The following is a 12,540-nucleotide window of genomic DNA, read 5'->3' as shown; positions in this document are numbered from 1 at the left end:
GTACGTCACGGCTGCTGGTAACAGAAGGGCAGAATAAGGAGATGAGTGTCAGAGGAAACGTATTTTTTTCCTGCAATGTGATTGGTTGACGAATTACATCCTCGGACCAATGCAGATTATCCATTCACAACTGAATCGGCCAGTAATCTCTGCTCACAATCCCCGGACGCGTTGTCATTGGTCAGCTTGATTTACAGCTTCTATTGGCCTTGAATCAGAAAGTGGGCGGAGACGATTTGCTGTCTCTGTGTTTAAAGAGACCCTGTCGCCAGGCAATTCATTTAAACAATGTTCATGTAAAAGTAGAGATGGGCAAAACGGTTCTTCTGCATGAGCGCTCCTCCACGGATCGCTCACTGAAAAGATCCGAATCTTTTAAATGGCTCATGGTTCACTAAACCGCTCTTCTTACTATAGTAGCACCCCCACCCACTATAATGCATTGCTGGGACTTGTAGTACTACATAGTTGAAGCTATTCTGCATTGCTGTACTCTAAGATCATATTACAAGAGCCGATTACACTCGTCTCACTCTCTGCTTCTACATTCCATCCACAGAGCACAACAGACCAGAAGAACCACCGCTCATTTTTACTGAGCCACCGCTCTTTCATTCTTCTGAGGGAGCCGCTCAATAGATCCGGATCGCTCATGAGCTACCCATCTCTATGTAAAAGTGATATGTGTATTTCACCCGATTCTATGCATGTTATGTACTCTCTGTGCAGACATCCTAAAGGTGAATCAAGAAGTATCAACCAGGAAACTAGCATTTCTAGAAGCAATGTTAGCAATACCGCCTTCATGTTTTCTCTGTAAGGATTTCATATACATGCAAATGAAAGAGACCCTGTCACCAACTTAAAACATTGCAGGTAAAAGCAGAAACTAGGTATTTTAAATGCTTACTTGCAGTGATTTTTCTTTTTAAACAAGTTTTCATTCACTTGCAATGTCTCTGAATGTACTAGAAAATGTGACTAAAAAGGTCAATTCCCTAGCACAGCTCCCTCCCTCTCTCTTTGCATGTCATAGCCCTAGGGTTGGCCCTAGTCCGGGATTCACCCGGACAGTCCGGGTTTGAAATCCTGCGCCTGGGCACATGAACCAGACAAAGTCGCAGACTTACTCACCTGGGGGCAGTGGCGCTGTCTTTACTCCCTCCCTCTGTTTTTCTTCTCTGGGAAGCAAGTGGCGGGCGGCGCTTTATTCACTCCCTCTCTCCTTTTCTTTTCTGGGAAGCGAGAGGCGGGCGGCGAGCTTCGGGTGGTGCTGTCTTCACTTCCTCTCTCTCTGTTTTTTCCCTCTTTTAGCGGGAGGAAGTGACATCAGAGAGAGGCGAAGCGAGGGAGAAATCATCCTCCGGCAGCCTGCGTGGAGCGGTTTCATCTCTTCTGGGACCTCTGTGACTGTGACCGTCCTTCTTCTCCACTGGACCTCTCTATTTATAAACAGGTATTTATAACAGTTTATCAAAATAAATATCAATTGGGGGGTTAGTATTGCACATAAAACATGCCCCCATAAATAAAATGCCACAGGTAAGCCTGTGACATCTTTTGTGGTGGCATATTTTATGTGCTATACTACATATCGTCCAATACAGATGTCCAGATTCCACGTTAGTGTAAAATCCATTTTATTGATAGTAGTCATTCAAACGACAAACGCTTTTGGGGCTGCGCAGGGTCCCCTTCATCAGGTTCAGAAATTAAACTGCATAGAAGTACCGCAACCTTTATATAGATATACTAGAATGTAATTTCTGAGCCTGATGAAGGGGACCCTGCGCAGCCCCAAAAGCGTTTGTCGTTTGAATGAGAACTATCAATAAAATGGATTTGCACTAGGGATGCATCGATGCTAGTATAGTTATCGGTGCTGATACAGAGTATTTGGGCGAGTACTCGTATTCGCCCCAAATGCTCCGATACTTACCTCCGATACCGGAACTATTACCCGCCTCCTGGCTTCCTGGTTGGCAAGGAAGCTGGCTTCATGTGTTGCTAAGCAGCCTAGCTTCCTAACCAATCAGGAAGCCGGGCAGCACGTAATGACCTGCCTCCCAACCTCCTGATTGCCAGGAAGCCAGGCTGCCTAGGAAAAAGTGAATCCGGCTTCCTAGCCAATCAGGAAGCCGGGAGGCAGGTCATGACGTGCCGGCCAGCTTCCTGATTGGCTAGGAAGTCAGCTTTATTTGTTGGCTGGGCGGTACGTCATGACTCGCGTCCCGGCTCCCTGATTGGTCAGAAAGCCACACTGGCTAGAAAAGAGTGAAGCCGGCTTCCTAGCCAATCAGGAAGCCGGGAAGCATAAGACACCGAATACCGAGTACCGCAAAAAAAAAATATCGGTATTCGTACTCTATACCGAAAAACGGCATTGGTGCATCCCTAATTGGCACCAACATGGAATCTTGGTGCTGATGTGCTGGTGACATCTGTATTGTAGTTCTGTTGTGAGCAGCGCCATCTGCAGTCATTAGGAGCACCCATTACTTTTGGGATATCCAGTTAAGAGTGCGGCAAGGTATATGGATACTGCTTTGTATAGTACATATCTGGGGACCTGTGGCACACTGGAGTTTTATGGGGGCATCTTTTATGTACAGAATGCATATGTGGGGACCTGTGGCACACTGGCAAGTTGTGATTAACTCTATATGATTTGTGATACATTGTGATTAACTCCAATGTTATTTAATCACAAAATATATGCATAATATATACATTACAAAAAAATTGCCGCAAGGAGCTACAGTGTTCGGGTTTGGCTTGAAAAAAAAAGGTGGCAACCCTACATAGCCCTCTCATCTGTCTGGCACAGCTCGCATGCCCCTACACAATCTTTTATGTAGCTGCCGGGGGAGAAGTGTAGGTAAATACTATAGGGCAGGGGTAGGCAACCTAGGGGTAGGATGTCACTTCCAGTGATCAGAAGGTTAATAGAGTGAAGGACAAGGATGTCACTTCCAGTGATCAGAGGGTTGATACACTGAAGGACAAGGATGTCACTTCCAATGATCCGGGGTTTATACAGTGAAGGACAAGGATGTCACGTCCAGTGCTCAGAGGGTTAATACACTGAAGGACAAGGATGCTGCAGCTAGTGATCAGAGGGTTAACACAATGAAAGAAAAGGATGTCACTTCTAGTGATCAGAGGGTTAATACAGTGAAGGACAAGGATGCTGCAGCTAGTGATCAGAGGGTTAATACAGTGAAGGACAAGGATGCTGCAGCTAGTGATCAGAGGGTTAATACAGTGAAGGACAAGGATGCTGCAGCTAGTGATCAGAGGGTTAATACAGTGAAGGACAAGGATGCTGCTACCAGTGATTAGAGGGTTAATACAATGAAGGATAAGGATGTCACGTCCAGTGATCAGTGGGTTAATAGAGTGAAGGACAAGGATGCCACTTCCATTGATCAGCGGGTTAATACAGTGAAGGACAAGGATGTAATTTCCAGTGATCAGAGGGTTAATACAGTGAAGGACAAGGATGTCACTTCCAGGGATCAGAAGGTTAATACACTGAAGGACAAGGATGTCATTTCCAGTGATCAGAGGGCTAATACAGTGAAGGACAAGGATGCCGCTTCCAGGGATCAGAAGGTTAATACACTGAAGGACAAGGATGTCGCTTCCAGGGATCAGAAGGTTAATACAGTGAAGGACAAGGATGCCGCTTCCAGGGATCAGAAGGTTAATACACTGAAGCACAAGGATGCCGCTTCCAGGGATCAGAAGGTTAATACACTGAAGGACAAGGATGCCGCTTCCAGGGATCAGAAGGTTAATACACTGAAGGACAAGGATGCCGCTTCCAGGGATCAGAAGGTTAATACACTGAAGGACAAGGATGCCGCTTCCAGGGATCAGAAGGTTAACACAGTGAAGGACAAGGATGCTGCAGCTAGTGACTGGCTGGACCTTAGGCTGGCTGTGGGTAAGAAGCATGCGCACTATGGAATGTGGGCAGGCACAGAGGGTCACACCCCTGGGCGGGTCCTTTACCCTGTAATATAATAGATCAGTACAGTGCTGTGGTGACAACTGGCAGTAAGAGGACGCTGCATATGCACACAGAGAGGATGGACATGGAGAGAAAGGACTCTGCTGGTCTCCTGCCCGGAGAAGACTCCTTCTATTACTTTGCCTATGGAAGCAACTTGCTGAAAGAGAGGATCCTGCTGGACAACCCTTCTGCTTCATTCCACAGCATTGCTTTGCTCAAGGTGCTTTCAGATTTTCTGAACAATCTGATTTAAAATGCAACCACCTACACAGCATGGAGACCCATACATTCCCGGAACAGCCAGTATGGGGTGCTTGCAGTGCAGGATATGTGGGTCAGGGTATGGTATTAGCACATGTATGACAGTGCAGGCTTGCATTCTATGGGTTGTTATGTGCTAGTGCTTTCTAGAAAAGGACTGATACACAATGAGTCAGCAGATGATTAATGAATACTATGAGTGTGGGACATACACAGCACAGTGATAACAGGGTATCCTACAAGTGTGAGACATACACAGCACAGTGATAACAGGGTATCCTATAAGTGTGAGATATACACGGCACAGTGATAACAGGGTATCCTACGAGTGTGAGACATACACAGCACAGTGATCACAGGGTATTCTACTAGTGTGAGACATACACGGTACAGTGATCACAGGGTATCCTACGAGTGTGAGACATACACAGCACAGTGATCACAGGGTATTCTACGAGTGTGAGACATACATCCCATAAGAAATAAGTGATTCTTTTTGGGCAGAGTGGTCATCCTTTAACAATATAAATGTATGGGTAGAGGCTGTTAGACACACAGACACGAATGGACCTTCCATTTGTACAGACTGTGGATTTATTCTATCTATCTATCTATCTATCTATCTATCTATCTATCTATCTATCTATCTATCTATCTATCTATCTATCTATCCCCCTGGTACCCAACTTGTGACTCTTTGGTACTTATTGTGCAGCCCTTGGATATCTTAAAGAGGACCTTTACCCATAACTTTAAAATAACAAATTAAAACATTTAGAAATGTTTAGTAATGACAATCTATAAACACATACTTCTAGATAATTGCCGGCTTTATATTCTTTGCATACCTTATTTCTCTTTTCTTTCACAATCTTCTGGCAGTGGCCATGTTAACTAAGGGCAGATTACTAGCTCTCCATTTACTTCCTTGAACTCTTGCACATGTGAGTAGGACAGTGGCCATGTTAACTAAGGGCAGATTACTAGCTCTCCATTTACTTCCTTGAACTCTTGCACATGTGAGTAGGACAGTGGCCATGTTAACTAAGGGCAGATTACTAGCTCTCCATTTACTTCGTGGAACTCTTGCACATGTGAGTAGGACATGTGACCATGCACATGATCTCTGGGGAGGAAAATGCCTTTCCCTGAGATCTCATGAGATTACAGATGAGATTTCTTAGCAAATGCTCTGCTGATGTAACCTTCCCAGGATGCAATGCTTGGGCACATTACATCATTTGTACCAAATCTGGACCAGGAAGTAGATTTACTCAATTTGTAAGTAAATGAAAAACACTTTTTTTTTAAACTAATGAATGTAAGATCATTTTAAATCAGCATACAGAGCTGCATGCTAATGTGATATGTAGTAAAAGGCGGTAAAGGTCCACTTTAAAGTATAATTAAAGTCTGTTTTTTTTTGGGCATATATCTACTGCCAGTAAGCAGTAGATATATGCCCCAGCACTTACCTGTGTGAGCGCCGCTCCCTCCCTGCAGCAGAAGTCCCATCTCCCAAACGCTGTGAAGAAGGAAATGTGGGTGGGCGCATGCCAAGGCCAGATCGTTGGAGGAGAGAAGAGAAGAAGCTGGATGGACGCAGCCAGGAGCGTGCACGTCGGACAGACAGCGTGGGACCCAAGGAGTCTGCAGTGGATCAAAGACCGGCACCAGCGCTGGAGGGACTGTGGAAAATGAGTGGAAGGAAGAAGATGATCGGCTCAAGAGGCATCAAATAAGGTAAGTGCCCACAGCAGTATGGGGGGCGGGGGGGACTGCCTTTAACGTCACTTTAAGCCCATGACACACTGCACGCCAAGCAGCGTGGAGCTGTGGCACGCAGACCTTTGCGTGCAGTGTGTCTTGTCATTTTCACTCCAGCGCATCGGCTTGTCAGAGCTTGCATAGCTGAGCGTGCTGAGATGAAAATTTTCATTTTCACCCAATCGGCTCACTCTTATAAACCCGCGCGTCAGAATGCAAAATCCATTGACGCACGACTCGATTGGCTGAAAATGCAGTCTTTCATCTGGCCGCACTGCTTTCACACACTGCATGCGAATGTCCGCGCTTTGCTCGGCACGGCTTTGCATGCAGTGTATCAGGGGCCTTAACCTGCATTTATGGCATACATAGTTGCTGTCATGTTGGACCATTGGCTTCAATACTGTCTTGTTGATGGAAATCAGTTGGCAGGTGAAAAAGCTCCTATATATGTATTTTAAGCTGTGAATTTTTTGGTTTACCTGGAGTTCAGCTTTATTATCTAAGTAGAGAAGGAATTGTAATACGTTTTCATCATTTAGAAGTGCGCATTACATTGGCAAAATGCATGCCAGTGGATTGGACTTTTCCCTTACCCACACTGATAGAATAGTGTCATCTAGATGTTGTGTATCAAACAGTGGAGAATTCTGGTCTGCTCTGTGCTGGTATTCTGTTTGTTGCATTGTAGAGAATGCTGAAAATCATTGTCAGCAACATGTTCCATAAACCTACAAAGCTGGAGGATAGAGGAAAACATCAAATAAATATTTTTAATCAATTAAATAACCCTTAGAACATGACTCCTAGAACAGCTAAAAAAGTGGGGGTCCCCCATTCTCATCAGAGTCCCTCCTTCACATTGCAAACCCCCTTTCACATCAGAGTCCCCCTTTTAACATCAGAGCTCCCCCTTCACATCAGGAGTACCCTCCTTTCACATCAGAGTAACCCTCTCTTACCCCAGGAGAGCCCTCTTTACATCAGATATCTCCTCTTCATATCAGGAGCCCCCTTCACATCAGAAGACCCTTCACATTCGAATCCACAGTTCCCCTTTCACATCAGAGTCCTACACTCACATGAAGAGCCACAGCTGTGGCGGCATGGCAGAGGGTGGAAAGCAGGTCTGGATGGAGGTGAACCTCTGTCTTTCTCTGAATGGATCCCACGTTTCCTGGATTAGCGCAATTCATTTCCATGGTGCTGGAGGTGAGCCTGTCTACACCATGGAAAGGCCTGACGCCGTGAACATTTTGAGATACCCCTGAGAAAGCCAGAAGGCACTCTGGTTGAGAAAGCCAGCCTTACATGAAGTGGCTGCATTGGTTTCCCTTTTCAAACTTTTCCCCTTTATTTAAACCTGGTCATCCTGCAAGTAACACAATTCCTATCTCAGGGTGGCTATGCTTGCTCACTCGACTGTATCTAGGTAAGGAACCATGGTTGTCACCCTTGGACAGTAGTATTAAAAACGTCTTCCTCTCTTTATCTCCATTACATGGGTGGAAAGGGAATTAGTAGTTACAGAAGATATATTGGAAAGGAAGATAACATTGTTTAATATATATATATTCAAGTCATTGAAAGCGACAAGGACACTGCATTTCTGGCAGGATCAACAGGAATTTTCTGTACTTAGCCTGAAAAATGAAAACAACAAGAGCTGTAATACATCAAATTTGGGTTCTTAGGTTTGCATATCCTTTGTAAAACTGTTTTCATATTGGCACAGTAAATGTCATGCTAGTTAAGAATGATCTATAACAAGTGAGCATAGTTCAGTCTAGTGATAATTAACAGACAGGTTAACGAGTGGCCATGTTCCTATATAGCTGGTTTTACATCTACACTACAGTATGTGTCCAGGTTGCCATTGCATTGTATTGTGTAATGTTTGTAGAAATGACAGAGAGCTGTTTATATTTATTCTAGGAAAAATATTCCCTTAGGTGCAGAGAAAACTTCATGTGGCATAGTTTTCACAGTTTTACCCTTCTTCCATGCAACCCTATGTTATTTCTAAGGCTGGCATTAAATGGGTGGATATCTCGGTGAGGACAACAGGCATAAAAAATGTCTTCCTAGTTTCACAGCACCATAGTGAATGCCAGGATCTGCCATGATCCTTGCCCAGTATTGGGCACCATGGAGCATAGGGACCCTCTTGTAGGGAGATTTTCCATCAGATTCCTGTGCAATAAATAGCAATGCCAACTGCATAAAGGAGCTCCATACCTCTAGCTAGCGCAGCAAGAATGGCCTAAGAACCTCAAGCAATGCTCAGATCAAGAGCAGGTTCACTTAAAGTGTATCTAAACCTAAAAACAAAAATTAAATGTGGTGGCTACATTAGTTTTCTTGTTTTAGGCTTTTCCCCCCCTTTATTATTACCTGGTAATCCAGCCAGTAACACACTTCCTGTCTCAGGGTGGCTCCACTCTATGGAGGAGCAATGCACTTATTTATAAATTTATTTATACTTTATTTATAAAAATAGTCATTTATAGTAATTTATAAATATAGTAATTTTAGATGGATATGATTTACAAATTAGATACAAACTCCAGCTAACACTTTTTAAGCAGTTACAACAACAGTCAACAACAGGAACTTCCTGGGCCAGTCTACCAAAAATGGATGTTTCAGTTATTGGTAGTAGCTAGAGCAGGGGTGGGCAACTCTGGCCCCCTAGCTGTGCTTTAACTACAGATACCAACATGCCTCTGCCTCTGGGAGTCATGCCTATAATTGTCAGTATTTCAATGCCCCATGGGACTTGTAGTTCCACAACAGCTGGAGGGCCAGAGTTGCCCACCCCTGAGCTATAGGGTTAAATCACTAGACTGTTTTTTACAACTTGTGAGAACTCTATTGGTGGGATCTCTGTGCTTGAGTTCCTGAGTTTGTACACCTGCTGTGTCTATTATGAGGGGTTTTCACTGGCCCTGTTGGATTTTTAGTTTGTTTTAAGATGTATAAAATTGAATAGCTAGAGCTGTAACACGCATATTGTAGATGTGCATGAACCCCTAAAACTCCCAAGAGGATAGACACAGAGTTGGGAAGTATGTCAAGGAGATATCGGTGTTGGAGTAGCCAAGACATCTGAGAAATGGGGGGCTAATGATAAAAGCCAAACCTTTGAAATCTATTGTGAACATATCTTTTTGTCATCAAGAATAGTTACATTATACAGAGTAATTTAATGTTAAAGGGGATGTGCAAGTGCAGGTGTAATCTATGTGACAGCAGACACTTATGCTGCTTATGGACTTGCTATAGTGGTCATTCATGCTTTCATGACCCAACCATCCTTAATGCCATAAATCTGTGAAATGTATCATTTATCCAGGTCATGGTATACCTAGTAGATGATCACATTCAAGTGGACTTATTCTGTAATGTTGAAGATGTTTCACAGCTTATCCAAGCAGCTTCTTCAGTTCTGAATTGAAGAACAAGTTGAACCAATAAACCGAAGTGAAACATATTAAACAAGAACATTCAACATTCTAAACAAGTCCAAGTTGAATAAAAAAAGTTAAATGTGACCAGCTACTACTAACTGTTCTTATTGCAAGTTATCTGCTGAAGGTTGACATAATTTATGTGAATGGAGAAGAGTGGAGAGCAATGATCAGGAGACCAAAATCAGTTTAATAAAGAAAATGCATAGCAATCAGGACAAGTGAATGGGTGATGGGTTTGAAGTCATCACAGGATCCAGCCAAAAATAGGGACATCAGGTGACTGTCATATCTGTGGTTACCATTGAGGACCTTTCCCTGAAAATACTAGAAAAGGCTTTAGAATGTGTCAGCGTCTGTTTTATTTTTTGTCCACGTGGATGTGTCCATCGAGGAGTATTCGTAACTGATCTCCATATACTTTTAATGTTAGGACTTCAGGCTTGCATTTGGAAGCCACAAAGGTGCTTGGAACTCTAGGTGGCATGGCGGAGTGGCTACAGTGGTGGAGAGCCAGGGAGATGAGGTCTGGGGAGTGGTATGGAGGATGGACATCTCCAGCTTGGACTCCTTAGACATGTAAGTGCGTAAGGTCATTTTATGCAAATTGTGTCATATTGTGCTGAAATATGAAGTCACCAACATATGGCTGAAAACTCACATAAAATGCATGCAGGTTTTTATTTTATTTTTTAACCCTTTATAAGTATAGGCAAAAGTAGTGTACTGAAGAAACTTCTTCTGACGACTTTCAAGATTTCGAAGAAAGACTGTCTGTCTCATGTCCATGGGTAGTTTGGTAGGGTTAAGGCAGAGTTATGTCAGGCCTGGACAAATTTCCAAAGTTTGGGATCCAGCAACTAAGAGATAAGATGTTAACCTTTCTTATGTTGATGTAATTTTAGAAGTAGTTAGTCTTCCTAATTTTAATTTTTCATTAAAGTGGAGCTAAACTCAAGTTCACAAAACATTGCTGGCAGTCAGGTTTTTATTGCTGATGAGAGTCTGTCTTGCACAGTAGTTCTATTCCAAACTGCATGTAATTGTATCACTTACAATTACATGCTGAGTACCGCTTACAGATGCGTCCGCTCTCACCCGGTCATTAACATGAACGGGTGACAGAGGCCACTTCTAAATGGAATATTTGGGATTCCTGCCGCAAGAATTTGTAGGTTCCTGCAGCAGGAATCCCAAAACGCAAAATGCTTAAGAAAGCATTAGAATCACTGTCAATGTTTTATTGATGACTGTGCCCAACCCCCCACCCTACCCCTTTTCCCAGGGAGTTTCACCCACAATGATAACCACTGTCACTTAGACAGAATGTTATGGCAAATCCACCATTTTACAGTTGTCATCAGAACAAGAGGTGAAAATCTTCCAACAGGAACAACTGTTTTGGTGGCAACAGCCAAAAAAGGTATATCCCCCTAACTTCGTAGAGATCTCACTTTCTGTTGCGTCTCTAGGGCAGGAAGTGAAAGGGAAATCTCCCCAACGAGACACAGACAGCAAAAAATAAAAAAACTTGATTAGGGTTTAAACCCTTCCCTGATCTAAAACTACAGTAAAAGGTTTGGGCTTTTGATACCCCTTAATGCCTTTTATAACAACTTTTATATGGCCATATAATTAACCACCTACCTATGCATTGATTGTGGTGTAATAAATAGATACTTTCTGATGTATGCATGGATTCTCTTTCCTAGGCATACTTAAATAAACTGTGTTTCTTGTTTCCTTTAGCCAGGAAGGGGTTAATGGGGGTGTGTATCAACCAATAGAGATCGGTGTCCAAACACCAGATGGAGAGCTTGTTTGCCGATGTTATCAGATGAATCAGTGTGTTTATGGGCCGACGTCTCCTCAGTACAAGCAGGTAATATATTGGGACTCAAAATGTTTTAGACCATTAAGGTGCGTAAATAGCAACTGCCCCTCCCTTTTAGATTGGAAGCTCTCATGGGCAGGGCCCTCCTTACCATCTTGTCTTGAATTGTATTGTGATTGTAATGTCTTCCTTATATTGTAAAGCGCTGCGCAAACTGTTGGCGCTATATAAATCCTGTATAATAATAATAATAATAGCAACTTGTTGTATAAGTCAAAGTAAGTTTGCATTTAGTGGGATTCTACTATAAAAAAAACATGGGATAGAGTGAACTAAAGCTGAGCTTTTTGGGTTTTGGTATGGCATGGTAAAGCTCTAATGCTTGCTTTGTCCAGGGGTCATAATAGAGAGGAATACCTACTTCTCCTATTTACTACTTGCTCCCACTCCAGCCCTGGAATGCAGGGAGCCCCCTGATGTCCTCCTCTATGATGCAGAATCACTGGACCTGCATTGTACATGATGACGTCCATGAGAGGGTGACCATCAAACAGGCGAGGAGAAAAAGTATAGATGAAAATATCACTGGCGCCAAAAAACGTGACAGCTCTCAAACACAGCTCCAAACACTCAGGGGCAGCTCCTCACAGTCAGGGCAAACCGGTTATGTATTGGGAACAAAGCAAAAGGAGAGCCTCCATAGTGTAAAACTGATTTAATAAAGGTAAAATACAGCTATAGATGTAATAAGCCACCCCCTTTTCCACTACCGATTACCTTCCCCTCCCTGCATTGGCAAAGTGAACAGTTGACTTTAGGCAGATGATATGTGTGTAGCAGAGGAATTAACATGGCATATGTGTTTATTTTCTTCTGGCAGGTCTTGTGCATGGGAGCAAAGCAGAATGATTTACCACTTCAATATCAGAAGAAGTTAAGAGAGTTGGAAACCAATAATTACTCCGGTCCAATTGCCATCATGGACAGATTGAAAGAAGCATTACAGAGAGTACAGGATGACGGATGATCTTCATAGAAATGCAGCATCTTCATTTTAGCTTTCACTTGGAATGGTTTTACAGCTTAGAGTTTTTTCATTGGTATGAACATCTTGTTTAAAAAAAAAAAAAAAAAATTGGAAAATATGCAAGATAAAATATATTTTATTTTAGCAACTTTTGCATTTGACA

At 43.0% G+C, this 12,540-nt stretch overlaps 1 protein-coding gene across 1 annotated transcript; it reads left to right on the top strand.

Annotated features, from left to right (window-relative positions):
- The first annotated feature begins 4,043 nt into the window (after window positions 1–4,043).
- Window positions 4,044–12,461, top strand: GGCT (gamma-glutamylcyclotransferase). The gene is made up of 4 exons (XM_018561519.1): window positions 4,044–4,238; window positions 9,950–10,095; window positions 11,266–11,398; window positions 12,231–12,461. The coding sequence occupies exons 1-4, from the start codon at window positions 4,080–4,082 to the stop codon at window positions 12,375–12,377; spliced, it is 585 nt and encodes a 194-aa protein (XP_018417021.1). The 5' UTR covers window positions 4,044–4,079; the 3' UTR covers window positions 12,378–12,461.
- The last annotated feature ends 79 nt before the right edge of the window (window positions 12,462–12,540 follow it).

This window comes from Nanorana parkeri, unplaced genomic scaffold (genome assembly GCF_000935625.1).
Source record: "Nanorana parkeri isolate BGI_ZX_2015 unplaced genomic scaffold, ASM93562v1 scaffold528, whole genome shotgun sequence".
Classification (NCBI taxonomy): Eukaryota; Metazoa; Chordata; class Amphibia; order Anura; family Dicroglossidae; genus Nanorana; species Nanorana parkeri.
Note: the sequence above shows the minus strand (reverse complement) of the source record. Positions and strands in the feature narration are given on the sequence as shown.